Genomic DNA, 19,030 nt, shown 5'->3' on the forward strand with positions numbered 1-19,030 from the left:
CCCAAAATGGAGGACAGCCAAGAAAAATGGAGGACATGACCAAATAAAAGCTAAAAACACTCGTAGATTGAGTTCTTGTGGTTAATTTAAACATTATATTACTTATTATTATGTATTGGCAACCTTCAGTCTCGAAAGACTATGGTATCGCGCTCTGAAAGGTGGTTCTGGCACAGCGTCTAGTGTGGCTGAAAAGGCCAATCCGGGAGTGACAATCCCTTCCACACCGGGAGCAAGTGCAGTCTGTCCCTGGTCTGTCTCCCTGGCTATGGGCCTTCCTTCTTTGCCTCTTAGCCTCAGACTGTTGGCAAAGTGTCTCTTCAAACTGGGAAAGGCCATGCTGCACAGCCTGCCTCCAAGCGGGCCGCTCAGAGGCCAGGGTTTCCCACTTATTACTTATTATTAAATTTAAAAGTATATTCCATATAATTTATTCCATATAATTTATTAAATACAAAATACTGTTCTACAGTGTAGAACAGGCTCTACACTGCCTGTTCACCAGGGAAAGGAGGATGAGGGCCCAATCCTATCTAGTTTTCTAGTGCTGGTGCAGCTCTACCAGTGGAGTATGCACTGCATCTCTACCAATGGGATGAAGAGGCAGTCACAGAAGCCTCCTCAAGTAAAGGGAATGTTCATTTCCTTATCTTGGGCTGCAATGTTGCTGGACCTGTGCTGAAAAGTTGGATAGGATTGGGCCCTGTTATTTTCCAGGACACAAGGCTAAAAGAAGAGGACATGTCCTGGAAAAAGAGGACATCTGGTCACCCTGCTTACATAGGAATGGGCTCAGTGGTTATGCATACATATATTTATATGTATATGTATATCCCCTGAGGGCTGGGGATAAGAATAGGCCCTCAGTTTGGCTGTACTTGTCGTAAGAGGCAACTAAACAGCCACCGGGTAGATGGGACTCATGAGCCTGGGAAGGCAGCTCATCTGAGAGAAGGAAAACTCTGATCCCAAACCTCCATTGCCTTGTGGCTACATCCAGTTATGGAAAAGGCCTCAGGAGTCAACCTCGAGGCAAAATCTGGAGCCGGAGTCCCTGAGGCAGTTCATGGCTGAACACAGTCAAGTTCTGGCAACTCCTGCGATGTCGCTGGAATCAACCGTATTGGCTTCTGCCTTTCCATTGGACCATTTCAGCAACGTGGAGAGGGGGGATTTGCTGCATGGGTAACAGTCTGTCCTCCATATCTACTTTACCCAGGCTTCGCGCACTGGAGAGGACACTCTGTTCCAGAACACTATTCAGAGTGCGATACCATAGTCTTCCAAGACTGAAGGATGCCAACTTATGCATGCTTTCCATGCACACTTTCTGAATTCTATGCACACTTTCCTGGGAGTAGGCCCTATTGAACATAATGGGACTTACTTCTGACTAGATATGCATAGGATTGGGCTCTCAGTAGCGGAACCCTTCAGAGTTAAATGACCATGTCCCTCCTCGTGTGTGTGTGTGTGTGTGTGTGTGTGTGTGTGTGTGTGTGCGCGTGCGTGCGCTGGTGACTGTTTGCCCTCCAAAGGATCTGATCTTTTTGGGGATCCAATGTCAAATTTGTTCATTTGACATTTGATACTTTTTTTCTACCTGTTAGAACAGTTTCTAACAGTTTCCCTTTTGACATCCGAAGCGGAGTGAAGCAGGGCTGTGTTCTTGCACCAACCTTGTTTGGGATTTTCTTCGCTGTCCTGCTGAAGCAGGCCTTTGGAACTGCAACAGAAGGCATCTATCTCCGGACCAGATCAGACGGAAAGCTCTTCAACCTCTCCAGACTGAGAGCAAAATCCAAAGTCCAGCTGAAATGTCTGCGTGACTTCCTCTTTGCCGACGATGCAGCTGTCACTACCCACTCTGCCAAAGATCTCCAGCAGCTCATGGATCGTTTTAGCAAGGCCTGCCAAGATTTTGGACTGACAATCAGCCTGAAGAAAACACAGGTCATGGTTCAGGATGTGGACTCACCTCCCTGCATTACAATCTCTGCGCATGAACTGGAGGTTGTCCATGACTTTGTGTACCTTGGCTCAACGATCTCCGACACTCATTCTCTCGATACCGAGCTAAACAAGCGCATCGGTAAAGCAGCTACCACGTTTTCCAGACTCACAAAGAGAGTCTGGTCCAACAAGAAGCTGACGGAACATACCAAGATCCAGGTCTACAGAGCTTGCGTCCTGAGTACACTTCTGTACTGCAGCGAGTCATGGACTCTTCGCTCACAACAGGAGAGGAAACTGAGCGCTTTCCACATGCGCTGCCTCCGACGCATCCTCGGCATCACCTGGCAGGACAAAGTTCCAAACAACACAGTCCTGGAACGTGCTGGAATCCCTAGCATGTATTCACTGCTGAAACAGAGACGCCTGCGTTGGCTTGGTCATGTCGTGAGAATGGATGATGGCCGGATCCCAAAGGATCTCCTCTATGGAGAACTCGTGCAAGGAAAGCGCCCTACAGGTAGACCACAGCTGCGATACAAGGACATCTGCAAGAGGGATCTGAAGGCCTTAGGGATGGACCTCAACAAGTGGGAAACCCTGGCCTCTGAGCGGCCCGCTTGGAGGCAGGCTGTGCAGCATGGCCTTTCCCAGTTTGAAGAGACACTTTGCCAACAGTTTGAGGCTAAGAGGCAAAGAAGGAAGGCCCATAGCCAGGGAGACAGACCAGGGACAGACTGCACTTGCTCCCGGTGTGGAAGGGATTGTCACTCCCAGATTGGCCTTTTCAGCCACACTAGACGCTGTGCCAGAACCACCTTTCAGAGCGCGATACCATAGTCTTTCGAGACTGAAGGTTGCCAATACAAAGAACAGTTTCTACTCCATGTGAGTTCAGGATCACTACAACTTTAGTAGGAAAACAAAACTCACTTTGAAAGTGGATGTGTCTGGCTGCTGCCACTCCCATCTTGCAATCAAAAGGTGTGTGCATGTATCAACCCTTAGCCCAACTCTCTTTACTAGAGAGTAAGGGCCAACTTTCCAGCATCAATGCAGCCCCAAGGTAAGGGTACAAAGGTTAGGATGACCAGATACAAAGGGGGACAGAGTGCCTATACCTTTAATCATTGTCTAGAAGAGGGAATTTTGGCAAAGGTAGCTATTTAAACCCTTTAATGTTGAGCTGCACCTGACAAAATCCCCTCTTCTATATACAATGGTTACAGGCAGTGGTTCCCAAACTGTGAACCATTGTAAGGAATCCTTGCAAAAGATCTGCCACCCTAATGGAGAGCTGTGGCCAGTGGCTTAGCAGTGATTTTCAACCTTTTTCATCTCAGGGCACACTGAAAAGGCGCTAAAATTCTCAAGGCACACCATCAGTTTTTTAACAATTGACAAGGTAAACCTATTGACAGTAGGGGCTTGCATCCTCTAGTGGTCCTACTAACAAATGACCCTCCCTCAAACTCTTGTGGCACACCTGCAGACCATCTGTGGCACACCAGTGTGCCATGGCACAGCAGTTGAAAATGGCTGGCCCACTAGGTCATGGGAACCACCAGTTGAAAAAGTTTGGGAACCACTGGTTCAAGGTATAGGCACACAGTCCCCAATTGTATCCGGTCACCCTAACAAATGCTCCCTTTGAGGAGGCTTCTGTGACTGCCTTCCCACCACAGGATGCAGTGTGCACCCCATTGGCGTGGCTGCATGGGTGCTGGGAAGTTGGATAGGACTGCGTACTAAGTCTCACCGACTTGACAGGTAGAATTACCTTTAGGCTTCAATTCTAGACACATTTACATGAGAGTAAATCCCACTGAACTCAGTGCAGCCTACTTCTGAGTAGACACGCACAGGGCTTGCAAAGCATGCTAAAATCAGCTCTGGCTAAGTTCACACGTGTGGCAAATGAGGCTGCAATCCTATCCATCCTTACCTGGGAGTAAGCCCCATTGACTATAATGGGACTTAGGCTGCAATCCTATGCACACATTCCTGGGAGTAAGCCCCAGTGAACTCAGTGAACTTACTTCTGAGTAGACATGCATAGTATTGGGCTGTTACGTCTGAGTAGATATTCATGGGCTCCGCATGGAGCCTCCATAGTCCAAGCAGCAAAAGGGAATAGTCAAAGCGAAGGACAAGCAAGAGGCAGCCCAGTCCTATGCATGCCTACTCAGAGGTAAGTCCCATTAGAGTCAATGGGTCTTGCTCCCAGGAAAGTGTGGATGGGGTGGCAGCCTCAGAGCCCACTCCTATGCATGTCTACTCAGAAGTAAGTCCCACAGAGTCAATGGGGCTTACTCCCAGGAAAGCGTGGGCTGGGCTGGGCTGTCACTTGCCTAGGAGGTGCGCGCGGCGTGGGAAAACCAAGCCAGGGGAGCGTGCGGCGAGCTTTCGATCAAGCCACAGGAGGAGCACACGCAGTTCGGCCCACGCCCGGCAGGGGTCGCTGTAGCGCAAGGCGGCGAGAGAGAGCGCGAGAAGGAGGGGTGAGGAGGAAGGAAGTCGCGTTGCATGCTGGGAGCGGTCCCTGCCCTCCCCGGTGGGTTTAGGCGGTAGGGCTCTTCCGGCTTGGGCTGCCAAGGTAACCCTTTCCCCTGCCTCCCTCTCACCCCTCCCCTACCCTGGGCCTTGCTCACGCCTCAGGCGCTGCTATGGCTGAGGGGCTCCTCGGGCAGCCTCCTCCTTGCCTTCCCCATTGAGGTGGCTGGGGAGAGGGGGTGGAGGCACCCTCTGGCCTGCATCCTGAGGCACCCTGAAACAGGGAGTGCCTGGCATCCAGTGCCCCTTGCCTGGCATCAGATGGCTCTCCCCCTCCCCACCCCACTCCTTTACCCCCTACCTCCAGATAGGGAGGCTGAAAGCAAATGGGGGGGGTGGGCTTCTATATCATTACTATATCATTATCTATACCATTACTGCTATTTTAGGGTGCCCTTCTACCTGTCCCCCCACGAGATGCATTGTAAAGGTGTGGTTCAGTCAACCCTTTTCTTCTTATGGCCTTTAGTTTATTTATTTAGCTGTTTAGCTACCCTTGTGTAAATATGTGGAATAAACTGTGCGACTACATTGTGTGGATTTGCCTGGCACCCCCTCCTGCCTCCCATACCTCTTTTCCTTTTATATTTGTTTATTTCAGCTTTTATGTGCCACTTTTCTCTGTTGTTTAGACAGCACTCAGTGCTTTCTGAACAACCTCTCTAAACAACATCTTGTCTTGCTCACCTGTCTAAACAAGATTGGCAGCTTTCTTGTGATCCATTGTTAGGATGGAGTGTGTCATCTAATCTGCTTGCTGCATGCCAAACTTTTGCCACCTTTGTATTCCCTGCTGGCTGTTTTGAGGTAGCTGCCACCTGTGATATTGGGTTTACAACACAATCTCAGATTCCTGCGCTACATCAGGCAATTGAAGAAAAAAAATGAAAACCCTTTACCATTTTTTAAGCATCTTGATAGCTAGTACCATGGAGGGTTGAAACCTGTAAGGAGAATGTTGAGTGCATCACCTTGGCATTCACTGTCACTTCTTAGTGACAGTGAATAAAGAAAACAATCTAGTTGAGATAGCCCTTGACTCTTTAGTATAATATTGTGATCTTGTGTAGGTGGCATTTAGTATTTCACTCAGAAGGGTAGTTGTGTTGATCTGTAGCAGTAAGAGCAACAATGAATTTTGTGGTACCTTAAAGACTAATAAAAAGCTACAAGGCTCTTTGTCATTCGCTAACCCTGTGCAGTGTAAGCTTGCTGCGGACTCTGACTCAGCTTTCCCTTCTGCTCTGCCTGGCTCCTATTTTTCAAGTTCAGTCTGTAGCAGTGTAGCTGGCATTACCCACTTTATGCTATACAGTAGGTATCTTTAAGGCAACACAGCTTTGTTATCCCTTGACATATTGCTTGTGTCAGCTTGTTCACAATAAGGAAAGTTAAATAGTTGATTTTTAAAAAATTTATCCTGTTCCATGTTTGTGTAGATTGTTCTAATTATCATGGCTGCAGAAGCAGTTATTCTGGGTTAATTCTGTACCTGGTGTCATTGGGGGTACAAAGTTCTTCCTAGAGCTGATTATTGTTATTACCAGAAATTGGGTGAAATATTTCACTTGCTGAAACCAGAGTAAAACTTCTTCAACCCTATCTTAAGCATGCTTGGGTGAAAGCAAGTTCTTCTGTGTTCTTTACCACCTAATAAATATGCTTGAATTACAGTCTTTTGTTTCTAATTCTGAATTAATTTACTTTTTTTCCTTTTTAAAAGAGATCTTTGGAATGAGGACTTTCTTTGTTAAGTTGTTAGTTGCTCAGAAACATTGATTACACACTACAGTTAAAGATCTTCTTAAACTCTGGAGGACCTTGTTTGTAGATATAGTTCTTGCTGAGGGGAAAGGGTTATCTAATGAAATCTGATGAAAGTGCTTAGGGAAGAATATATTCAATGACTGAGCTTCAGTGCAAGGAACGCACTGAAAGCAAGAATCCAATACGCTGTTAATGCTAAAAATTGCAGCACCGTGTTGGGACGTTTTTTATCACCCTTACTTTCTCTGAAATATCATTTCTGTTAGCAAACTCTTACTCTGTTTCTTGTTTTGTTCTCTGATTTCTTTTAGTTGTTTCAGTATGGTAGCATTAAGATTAGATTATGTCCCGGACTGGAATGATTTCTTTTTGGTTTCTGTTTTAATGCTTCATTCTATATGTGCTTAGGTCAGTATGAGGATTACTTCTGAGTAAACCTGTTTTGACTAATACTGCACCCAGTATGTCTGATTTGTGTCTGTGTATTTTCTTAAGTAGGCTCTTGTAAAAGTAGAAGCTGTTAGGTAGTAATAGTATTTGCTCATTTTTTTCCTGTTCACCCCATTGTGATGTATCATGTAAGGAAAAGAAAATTGCCTGAAATTCTTGATCTCAAGTAACGTTTTGGACAGTGGGTAGGCAATAGGTCTAGATGATGTGTATCTCAGTCTTGAATAACAAAGACCTACACCAGAAACACGTTAAATCAGAGGGTGTTAAACATAAGGCCTGTGCGTTGGATCCAGCCTGTGGAAGCTCTTTATCCAGCCCATATGATGATTGGGCTCTCCTAGCTCTGCTTCTGCTGAGGCTCTAGGAGAGAGAGATGGAGGAGGCTTCAGAAATCATGGAATGCTATTTGGTAAGTGCAGATCAAAAGGGATGAGAGATGCTGCTGAAGTGCTGGGAGAGCCTATTATAAGACGGGTCACTCTTTCAGCAGTGCTTCTTTTGTCAAGGTGGCACTTCACAGAGCACTTGAGTTGTGACTTGATGCTTAGCAGAATCGCCATGACTGAAATTACTATGTGGTAATTGGGTTCTACCATAACTTGAAAATATGTCAAGATGTGCATATTTTCTCTTCTGTAATCTGCAACTAATGATTTCCTATGTGAGAACTAAGTGCTTATTTCTGACCATCTGCCTAATGCAGAAACTTCCTGCTTAATGATGTCACTTCCAGCCTCAGCAGGCACCATGAATGCCGTTTGGCCTGCTGTATGGAACAAATTTGACACCCCTGGATTAGATGCTCAATAAATGGTACCTTATATGAAGTGCCGTAGTAATGGCCGATTGGGATATCTTTTCTTAAGAGTGTTTCTTTTCAGACTTGTGAAAGAGGTGTTGCTGGCACAAGGGGTTGAGCTGTAGTTGGTAAAGAATAATAGTGTAGACTACTCCCTTGATTATATATTTTAAAAAATGATAGTTACTTGTCTAAGATTGCATTCTCAAACACACTTACTTGGGTGAGGAAAAATGTGCAGAATGAGAGATTTGAGATCTATCATGCCCAAAACATAATTATAATGAAATTGTTTGTCAGCAAGCACCAAAAGAAAACATTTCGAGAGAATATGATCAGTTTTCAAAGGCTGCATGTCAGTTCTGTTAAAGCTGTGACACAGAAGGAAATTCCAGAGTAGAATTATTAACAGTATTTATATACCGCTTTTCAACTAAAAGTTCACAAAGCGGTTTACAGAGAAAAATCAAATAACTGAATGGCTCCCTGTCCCTAAAGGGCTCACAATCTAAAAAGATGCAAAGGAATACCAGCAGACAGCCACTAGAACAGACAGTGCTGGGGTGAGGTGGGCCAGTTACTCTCCCCCTGCTAAAAAAAGGAGCACCCACTTGAAAAAGTGCCTCTTACCCAATTAGCAGGGGTTTGCTAAACAAACCAAACAAGCTAAGCCAAGTACTAATAGCTTCTTTGTACAAGTGCATGCCTAGAGAAAGGGAAGAGTCATCAAGGAACTACCTTCCAAGAAAAGCAAATATCTGTGCTTAAACTGTCCCTTTCACTTTAGTTAATGTTTCAGCTCTGGTATGCTGGAAGGGCAATAAGCATCCTAGACGTGATAGGAGAATTCTTTGTCATCAGAATAGAAAGCTAGGGCAGTTGAGTTACTAGAGCCGTGATCAGCACAGGCTTTCAAGAGACAGGCCAGACACAAAAGTTTTTCAACTACTTTAACCCAGTGTGAAAATGACTTTGGTTCTGGCACAGCCCTGTGTGTGTGCACTGAAGCTATTTACTGCTGTTTGCCTGTGGCTTTGCTTAGACTTGGGAGTAAGCAGGTGAAGGTGCATAAAGAGAGAATTCTGGCAGTGTTAGGAAGTGAAAAAGCTGCTAGCCTATGTCTAGGTAATGGAAAAAGCATTCGAGCCTGCAGCCCTAAGTATGCACTCTTATGTTGGAGTAAGCCCCAGTGAATGCAGCGGGACTGGTTTTTGACTAAATGTATAGGATTGTGCTGTGATTTAGCTGCTGCACCACAGAGGCAGCGTAAGTGTGTCCCTTTTGAACCCACTGCTTTGTGAGGAGGTTTTATAAGGGAGAAGGGCTGTATGTGTGCATTTGTAGTGGTGCCCCATCGTCCATTACAGGGGTGCCCAAACCCCGGCATGGGGCCATTTGCGGCCCTTGAGGCCTCTTAATGCTGCCCTCAGGGAGCCCCCAGTCTCCAATGAGCCTCTGACCCTCCAGAGATTTGTTGGAGCCCACACTGGCCCGATGCAACTGCTCTCGGCTTGAGGGCGACTGTTTGACCTCTTCCGTGAGCTGTGGGATGAGGGCTTCCTCCAATGCTTGTTGTTTCATGTTTGTGATGCAGTAGTGGCAGCAAAGGAAATGCCAGCCTTGCTTTGTGCAAGGCCTTTTATAGGCCTTGAGCTGTTGCAAGACCTTCATTCATTCATATAAGTTCATCTTTAATATATTCATTTATGTAAACTTATGTAAATTTATTCAAATTTTAAATGTAAATTAATTCTTTTTTTCCCCTGGCCCCACACATTGGCCACACATTTTTTCCCCTGGTCCCTGGCCTGAAACATTGTCAGAGAGACGATGTGGCCCTCCTGTCAAAAACTTTGGACACCCCTGCTCCATTACACTGATGCTGTGTCCCAGCACAAGAAGCAACCTGGCATCTTTTTGAAAAGGACTTCTATCTTGTTCTGCTGCTGGCAGTTTTTCAAAAACGTACTACTCTTGTGGTAAACTATGGTATAGATTTTTTCCATGCTGGTTGCAGTAATTAAATTTCTTGTCACTATACTTGTGGTGCTCTGATCCCAGTTTGGGTCTCTTTCTTTGGTTTTGGTGGAAGGTGCCCCTGCAATGTTTTTAAATGGCTGACAGGAAAAAGGCGATGCTTTGTAGAGTTAATGATAGTCTTCTAAAATATGTTATAGCCTAGGGTGGTGTGTGGAAGTAGTTGTAATTTAAGGATTTCTCCTAATATTTGTTAGGACTTCCTTAAGCTAGAAGTCATTCATATTTTACAGAGCAGGAGTTGTTAGAAAGTAAGTCTAAATATTATCTAACTTGCAAAAATTATACTTCTGGAACAAGATGCACTGAAAAAATGAACAATTGCCTATGAATGAGGACACACAATTGTGGATTATTTGAACAGTAATTAACAATAATTAGAATTAATGAATGTGTTGCAAATCTGCAACTTTGTTGATAGTACAGTAGCTGGGTGTTCAGCTCTTATCTTTGATGACTTACTCATACTAGAATTCTATCCATTCATATTCATAGTTTAAAAAATTATCCTGCTGAATATAGGAGACCCATTGTTTGGTCTTTCTTTCTTGTTTTCTGAACAATCCTTTTGTCTTCATGGTCCCCCTATGTTAATTTGAAGAGTATGTGCTTGTTTGTCTTTAGCTAATGTTGAAAGTATAAAGGACAGTGACCAAATCATTGTTTTTGTGATTAATTTGTGGGTGATTTGTATAATGGTGTATTGGGGCAAATGGATTTAATTGGCTAGTTTTGCATTGGCTACTGTCGTTTATCATGTCATTAGTTAGGCTGTAGTCCTAATCATACTTACCTGGGAGTGAGTCCCATTGACCTACTTGGTAGATCACAAGCCAGTTTCAGGTGGATTGAGTAGCACATCTCAGCTGCCTTTGAAAATACAGAGCTGAAAGTTCTGGGTGCAGAGTTGCTGGGGAGGGCAGGCTTTCAATGGGAGAGAGGCATGGTGCTTTGCCCTGAATAGGTGGGAAGATGGGATGCTGGAAAGGGGGGAGGGCTGTGCAGTTGGAAAAGAATCCATATCTGTGTTCTGCTTTGGCCTCTGAGCTGTAATGTTTGAATTCCAAGCTATGCAAAATAACAGTACAAACACACTCTGTAATGGGACCTATGGCTGATCGCAGCTTAGGTTTGACACCTAAATTGATGGTGTCACTTCTGGCCATGACATCACTTCCGGTGGGTCCTAGCAGATTGTCATTCTAAAAAGTGGGTCCTGGTGCTAAAAAGTTTGAGAACCATTGTCTTATTGTGTTGCAATATTGCCCTGGAATAAATGGACCAGTAATACAGCCTCACGACTTGTATCATTATTTTTCTGAAAAGGCCAACTACAAAGTCCGCATTGTCTTTAGTTCTCATTTCTTTCTGCAATTCCTTTAGTGAAGTTTGGGTATTTTAAATCATTTTTGTTCAAAGACTGCATCCAGAGAACAAAACTGCTTTTCACACTGATTGATCAGTCATAGGTCAGTGGAAAGTTCTTTACAGAAAGGAAACTGGATTTTCCAGTGTAGAGTGTGAAATGACAAGCAGAAAAATTAATTTTCCAAGGCTTTTTGGTTAGGTGACAGTGAAAAGATTTTTCAACTGGCAACCCATGAAGAAGCGGATACTGTGTCATTTATCATTCCTGCTCCAAATGTGGGTGGGAGGAGAATGCAGAGCCATTGTTGTTTTGAATTCTCTATTATGTATGCCTCTGGTTATGAGGAAATAGCCTTCTTTGCACGTTACTTTTGTTGAGTGTTATTATGTAACTCTCAGGAGGAGATCTCTAAAAACATTTTCTGCACTTGATTTTGTTCAAGTAGTGATAGTCTACTAACTATCATTCCGGGAGTTATTAATAATTGTGCTCTTTTAATGTGAGGTTCTAAAGAAGTAGGGCTGAACAACAATTTGCAGAGTCTCTATACACTGTTTAGTTTAAATAAAATTGTAGGCATTATGCACATCATTCAGCAGTATATAGCATATGGCCCATGTGTGCTTATCCTTTCTCTCCAGTAGTATTTTTGGGAGCCTTGTCATAGGTCTAGAAACAGAACCCAGGGCTAGGCAGATGGGGGATGAGCTTGTTCCCATTGGTTTCTATGGGAAAGGGAAAACGAGGTGCCACAGGGAGGCAGAGAAGAAATATATTAATCTCTTTGTTGTTAAAAGTTATGCATGAATTGACTCTTGGTGCTGTCTTAATAGAATCTTGTGTTCTACTTCCTTTCATATTCAAAAAAAAATGTTGGGAGAAAGTGTGAGGCGAGAGAGACAAAAAACTATTAGCTTTATGTAAATAAAGAAATTTTACTGGCTCTTTTATATTTTCCTTTATTTTTACAGTTGTTTTGAACACTAGGGAATGAAGGTTTTGGATTCCTGATATTTTAAGATCTTAACGAAGACCTGTACGTAACTTTTTGTTCTTTATGACTATAGAATAATGTGTTTCACTGTTTCCTAAAGCTAAATCTTAGTGGTATAACAAAGGTGTAAAATTAGAATTTTTGGGAGCATCTGCGGTGACAGTACTGTTTTTTCATTGCTAGACAAATGTATTAGTTGAGTTCTTGGATTCATACTCTTCTCCTTCCATTGCATCTACAATACAAGTGATTGTACCTCCTCTGCTGCCTCTCCTGGTTAGACACTCCTCCTCCTCCAGCATCAGGGAGGTGTCTACAGTGGCTGAGCCATCATATAAGACAGCCTGGTTCTCAAAAAAAGAAATATGCTGAATGTAATTTGTAATCTGTTTGGCTACTGCTTTTATGGAATCAATTGGATTTATGTAGAAGAAGCATTTTTGTAAGACCACACACATCCTAGTTAAACACACATCATTCTAAGAGCATCAATGGTTAAACTGGTCATCTGATAAATATCAGAAATCTGGTCCCTGGCAAAGCTGTTTATAGGGTCCAGCTTTGATCACTGTGATTTGCATCAGGTAATGATGTACTGGAAAAACATTGCTTAGCTGTGGAGAACATGAGAGAGAATATTCTCCCAATATTGTCCATAACTATGTATCATGTTTAAGAACAAAAACAAAGAGAATTAAAACTGAAGTCTTTGTTTTCTTGATCATCTTGCTTGAATGTTTGATATTTGTCATGTCTCTTTAAAGAGAGTTCATCTCTTGATGTGTCTCTGCAAATGTTAAGAACATAAGAACAGCCCCACTGGATCAGGCCATAGGCCCATCTAGTCCAGCTTCCTGTATCTCACAGTGGCCCACCAAATGCCCCAGGGAGCACACCAGATAACAAGAGACCTCATCCTGGTGCCCTCCCCTGCATCTGGCATGCGCATACACATCATGACTTGTACCCCATAATGGATTTCTCCTCCAGAAACTTGTCCAATCCCCTTTTAAAGGCGTCTAGGCTAGACGCCAGCACCACATCCTGTGGCAAGGAGTTCCACAGACCGACCACACGCTGAGTAAAGAAATATTTTCTTTTGTTTGTCCTAACCCGCCCAACACTCAATTTTAGTGGATGTCCCCTGTTTCTGGTATTATGTGAGAGTGTAAAGAGCATCTCCCTATCCACTCTGTCCATCCCCTGCATAATTTTGTATGTCTCAATCATGTCCCCCCTCAAGCGTCTCTTTTCTAGGCTGAAGAGGCCCAAACGCCGTAGCCTTTCCTCATAAGGAAGGTGCCCCAGCCCCGTAATCATCTTAGTCGCTCTCTTTTGCACCTTTTCCATTTCCACTATGTCTTTTTTGAGATGCGGCGATCAGAACTGGACACAATACTCCAGGTGTGGCCTTACCATAGATTTGTACAACGGCATTATAATACTAGCCGTTTTGTTCTCAATACCCTTCCTAATGATCCCAAGCATAGAATTGGCCTTCTTCACTGCCGCCGCACATTGGGTCGACACTTTCATCGACCTGTCCACCACCACCCCAAGATCTCTCTCCTGATCTGTCACAGACAGCTCAGAACCCATCAGCCTATATCTAAAGTTTTGATTTTTTGCCCCAATGTGCATGACTTTACACTTACTGACATTGAAGCGCATCTGCCATTTTGCTGCCCATTCTGCCAGTCTGGAGAGATCCTTCTGGAGCTCCTCACAATCACTTCTGGTCTTTACCACTCGGAAAAGTTTGGTGTCGTCTGCAAACTTAGCCACTTCACTGCACAACCCTGTCTCCAGGTCATTTATGAAGAGGTTGAAAAGCACCGGTCCCAGGACAGATCCTTGGGGCACACCACTTTTCACCTCTCTCCATTGTGAAAATTGCCCATTGACACCCACTCTCTGCTTCCTGGCCTCCAACCAGTTCTCAATCCATGAGAGGACCTGTCCTCTAATTCCCTGACTGTGGAGTTTTTTCAGTAGCCTTTGGTGAGGGACCGTGTCAAACGCCTTCTGAAAGTCCAGATATATAATGTCCACGGGTTCTCCCGCATCCACATGCCTGTTGACCTTTTCAAAGAATTCTATAAGGTTCGTGAGGCAAGACTTACCCTTACAGAAGCCATGCTGACTCTCCCTCAGCAAGGCCTGTTCGTCTATGTGTTTTGAGATCCTATCTTTGATGAGGCATTCCACCATCTTACCCGGTATGGATGTTAGGCTGACCAGCCTATAGTTTCCCGGGTCCCCCCTCTTTCCCTTTTTAAAAATAGGCGTGACATTTGCTATCCTCCAATCTTCTGGCACCATGGCCGTTTTGAGGGACAAGTTGCATACCTTAGTCAAGAGATCTGCAACTTCATTCTTCAATTCCTTAATAACCCTTGGGTGGATGCCATCAGGGCCCGGTGACTTATTGATCTTTAATTTATCAATGAGGTATGAAACATCTTCTCTTTTAACCTCTATCTGACTTAACTCCTCGGTCAGGAGGGGCCGTTCGGGCAGCGGTATCTGCCCGAGGTCTTCTGCTGTGAAGACAGATGCAAAGAACTCATTTAATTTCTCTGCCATCTCTAAGTCTCCTTTTATCTCCCCTTTCCCTCCCTCACCATCCAGAGGGCCAACCGCTTCTCTGGCGGGTTTCCTGCTTCTAACATATTTGAAGAAGCTTTTATTATTCCCCTTAATGTTGCTGGCCATGTGTTCCTCATAGTCTCGCTTGGCCTCCAGTATCACCTTCTTACATTTCTTTTGCCACAGTTTATGTTCCTTTTTATTCTCCTCATTAGGGCAAGACTTCCATTTACGGAAGGAAGCTTCCTTGCCCTTCACAGCCTCTCTAACTTGGCTGGTTAGCCATGCGGGCACCCTCCTGGATTTAGTGGAACCCTTCTTTCTTTGCAGTATACACCTCTGCTGGGCCTCTATTACTGTTGTTTTAAGCAGCCTCCATGCACTCTGGAGAGATTGGACTCTTTTTACCCTCCCTTTCAACCTCCTTCTAACCAGCCTCCTCATTTGAGGGAAGTACGCCCGTCGGAAGTCAAGGGTTTTTGTTAGAGATTTGCCTGGTATTCTTCCCCCAACGTGCACGTCAAAACGGATCGCAGCATGATCACTGTTCCCCAATGGCTCAGTAACGTTTACATCTCTAACCAGGTCCTGCGTACTGCACAATATTAAATCCAGAGTCACCTGTCCTCTGGTGGGCTCCGTGACTAGCTGATCTAAGCCACAGTCATTTAGCACGTCAAGAAATCCGGTTTCCTTATCGTGACCAGAACACAAATTGACCCAGTCAATATGAGGATAATTGAAGTCCCCCATGATTACAACCCTGTCCCTTCTTGTCACCTCCCTGATCTGTTTCCTCATTTCAAGGTCCCCATCTGATTTCTGGTCTGGAGGACGATAGCACGCCCCCAGTATTACATCGCTGCACAAGCCTGGTAATTTAACCCACAGAGATTCTACGGTGGAGTCGGACCCACCTTCAATCTCTACTTTGCTGGATTCTATCCCTTCCTTAACATAAACGGCCACCCCACCTCCAACACGCCCCTGCCTGTCCCTCCTGTAGAGTTTATAGCCCGGGATTGCGGTATCCCACTGATTCTCCGCATTCCACCAGGTTTCCGTTATGCCCACTATGTCAATATTTTCCCTTGTCACCAGACATTCCAGTTCTCCCACCTTTGCTCGTAGACTTCGGGCATTCGCATAAAAGCATTTATACACGGAATGCCCCAGGATGCGCTGCTTTGTTCCCGCATCCTCTCATTGTGCCAAACCGTGTATCACATCCCATCACCCTACCTTTCCCAATTTCTTCTCCTACTCTGCCTTTGTCTTGTTCTCTAACCTCCCCATCCTCAACCCAGGAGGAGGAGTCCCGAACCGGATGCCCCTCGGCTCCTGTCGGCCTTCCCCCAGGGATCAGTTTAAAAGCTGCTCTGCCACCTTTTTAATGTTATGCGCCAGCAGTCTGGTTCCATTCTGGTTCAAGTGGAGCCCATCCCTCTTGTACAGGCCCCGCTTGTCCCAAAACGTTCCCCGGTGCCTAACGAATCTAAACCCCTCCTCCCTACACCACCGTCTCATCCACGCGTTGAGACCCCTGATCTCCGCCTGCCTAGCTGGCCCTGCACGTGGTACAGGTAGCACTTCAGAGAACGCTACCTTTGAGGTTTTGGCTTTCAGCTTCCTGCCTAAAAGCCTAAATTTGGCCTCCAGGACCTCCCAGCTACACTTGCCCACGTCGTTGGTGCCGACATGCACCACAGCCGCTACCTCTCCCCCAGCACTGTCTACTAGCCTGTCTAGACAAGAAGTGATGTCCGCAACCTTCGCACCAGGCAGGCAAGTCACCGTGCGGTCCTCACATCCGTCGCAAACCCCCCTCTCTATGTTTCTAATAATCGAATCCCCCACTACAAGAAGCCCCCGACCCCCCTCCCACCGAGGAGTATCCCGAGTGCGCTCGGATACGGGCCCATCCCCTGGAGAAGGGGTCCCCCCTAGGGGATTGTTTCCCTCCTCTCCAGGATGACGTCCTCCAGTCCCGAGACTTCCCACCCGGGCAGCTGAGGAGCTGCACGCCTGAGGTTGGGATGAAGCTTGATCGTCCCCGGAAGTCTCCCCACGGTCCTCCTCTGCCTGCCTGCGCTTCTCCAGTTCGGCCACCAAGGCTTCAAGGGAGTGGACGCGTTCCCTGAGGCCCTGGAGCTCCTTGCACCGAGGACACACCCATGACTTATGCCCCAGAGGCATATAATCATACTTGTGGCACTCGATGCAGAACACTGGATAGCCCCCACCCTGCTGCTGGCTGTCTGACTGCATAGCTTTTTTGTGTTGTTGTTGTTGTTTTATTTAGGGGTCCTTTTAAAACCCGTACACTGGATAGCAGCCATCTTCTCAAGGGAAGAGGAAGGGCAGTGTATGGGGCCCTGGCCTCCTCGCCCTGCTGCTGAACTCGCCCAGATGCTAAACTCTCGTGCCTTACCTGGCACTTAGTTCCCGAGGCACTTGGTTCCCAGAGGCCACATGCGTCTGCAGAGAGCCTCACGCAATGGCCAGCCTAGCTTTATACTCCTGGCTGGCTCCTCCTCCTTCCTTCCTTCCTGATTGAAATGTTTGTTTGAAATGTTATTTGCTTAAGGTTGCAAATGCTTCATGATAAAAGTTGTTCCTATGGTGGAACACAAATTGGGATGTGTTTATGAACGCTGCAGCTCACTTTGCCATTTGTACTGTGTATCATATCCAGGTTTCAGCCTTTGCCAAAGTTTGTCATGCTTTGTAAAGAATAACTATAAAATTTGAATTGCTTTACAAAGCAGTACGCAATGTGGATTATGCAAGCTGTCTTGAGGACCTCTTGTGGATTGAAATACAGGTTATGCATTTAAAATAAGTATCTAAAGACTGCCACCTGATCCTAGTAGTTCATTTGAAAACCACTGTTCTATGTTTCAGGAACCTTTTCCATGTTATATGCCATGGAAGCCATACCTGTTACAGATGTTTCTGGATCATATTCTAGGGTAAACGTTGGTTCACCAGGCATTCTAGCAGTATCTTTAGGGCACTGGGAATAAGTTCCAATGCATGATAAGATAGTACTGTATGTTCTCTTCCTTGGTTCCAGCATATCTCCATGGCTTGTGCAAAACTGGGAATTGTGATTTGTGAATTTGAGGTAAACAACAGTTCCTGGCTTTACTCAAACTACAGAACCATGGTTTAAACAAACTAGGGTATTGACAGTATGCAAGCAAAAAGGCTGGGAGAGATGGAGATGTATGGTTTCTATATGTTTCAATCCAAACTCACCATAGTTTATTGATTATGTAAATCAGTCAAGCATGTTGTAGGATGCATCCTGAACTTTCCTGCGCCCATGCAGTGCAGGGAAAGCTCAGTATTGATGGGGAAGCAGTTTATCAGAGAATCATTTTCTCCATTTCTAATTTTCTTTTTCTCTATTACTCCATTCTCCATTACTAATTCCTAATAAGATTCTGAGAAACCCAAGATTCTCCACAACACAGACTGGGTTCCAATGTGTCTCACGCACAAGTAGAAAACAGTTCCTGCATGTGCACAGGGTTTCGCTGATTTTTGCACCACATTGCATTATCTAGTTAAGGCCCTTCAAACTGAGTAGCTGCCACCTGAGCTGCTGGGAACCCAGTTGCTTATAGATTGCAGGCACATCTCTTTAGATCCTGGCTGCAGTTTGAGATCACTTCTCTAGGCTGTATGGGTCACCTTATAGAGACTGAGAGAACAAACAATCCTTGGGGCAGAACCTAGGATGGCTGTCTTGGTGTAAAGGAGTTTGGAACCATTTGATTTCTATAGCATCAAACAGGTCCTTGGCCTGTGTTCGTCTTAGCGGGTCACAAGTGCTGTAGGTCTGATGCAGTATTTTTCAAAATAAATGATATTCTCATCACATAATATTTTTTTATTGGAGTTTTAATTATTTAATCTAATTTTTTTTTTGGGGGGGGTGAAACATTACACAGAGAAATGAGCCTTTTACATTTTTCATATAAATGATAATATTTTTATAGAATTTTGATGCTTATGTTTCTCTAATATGGCTGAAAGTCTTTGCTTTAATCCAGCAATAGATTGTGATTTGGGGAATTCAAGCTGCTGTCTCCTCTTTTTCAGCTAATGATTTTACATGACTTGCAAGTTGGTCTCTAGTGGGACTCTGCGGGAGGATGAATGCAGAGGAGCTAGAGCTACTGGGTGACTCCAAGTACAGGAACTATGTAGCAGCTGTGGACAAGGCTCTGAAAAGCTTTGAGTACTCCAGTGAGTGGGCCGATTTAATCTCATCACTTGGAAAGTTAAACAAGGTATGACACATGCCTTTGGAAGGAGTGAGGGACCACAAAAACTTTGAGGAAGCATTGAAAGTGGTTTAATTTAGAGTCCAGATGTGTGGTTCTTTCCGTGAACTATGAGAAGAGTGAGTTGGCAGATCATTTTAAAATCAGGTTATTGATTAGTCTAGACTCTAGTGGAAGTAAAAATCAGTCTATTAAGCTTTTCTGTTGTGCAGATCCTTTTT

The 19,030-nt window shown here is 44.9% G+C and overlaps 1 protein-coding gene across 5 annotated transcripts in view; it reads left to right on the plus strand.

The window, feature by feature from the left end:
- Positions 1–4,500: 4,500 nt before the first annotated feature.
- The window catches only part of DOP1A (DOP1 leucine zipper like protein A), a 73,391-nt gene continuing 58,861 nt past the window's right edge, over positions 4,501–19,030 (plus strand). For 4 of the 5 annotated variants that reach the window (XM_066612472.1, XM_066612476.1, XM_066612474.1 and 1 more), the window contains exons 1-3: positions 4,508–4,549; positions 11,903–11,967; positions 18,625–18,815. In XM_066612472.1, the coding sequence (XP_066468569.1) occupies positions 18,678–18,815 (138 nt within the window). In that variant the 5' untranslated portion in view covers positions 4,508–4,549; positions 11,903–11,967; positions 18,625–18,677. Of the gene's footprint in view, positions 4,550–11,902; positions 11,968–18,624; positions 18,816–19,030 lie in introns of all 5 variants that reach the window. The other variant, XM_066612473.1, reaches the window with a different exon arrangement.

The sequence above is a fragment of the Tiliqua scincoides genome, chromosome 1 (assembly GCF_035046505.1).
Source record: "Tiliqua scincoides isolate rTilSci1 chromosome 1, rTilSci1.hap2, whole genome shotgun sequence".
Classification (NCBI taxonomy): domain Eukaryota; kingdom Metazoa; phylum Chordata; class Lepidosauria; order Squamata; family Scincidae; genus Tiliqua; species Tiliqua scincoides.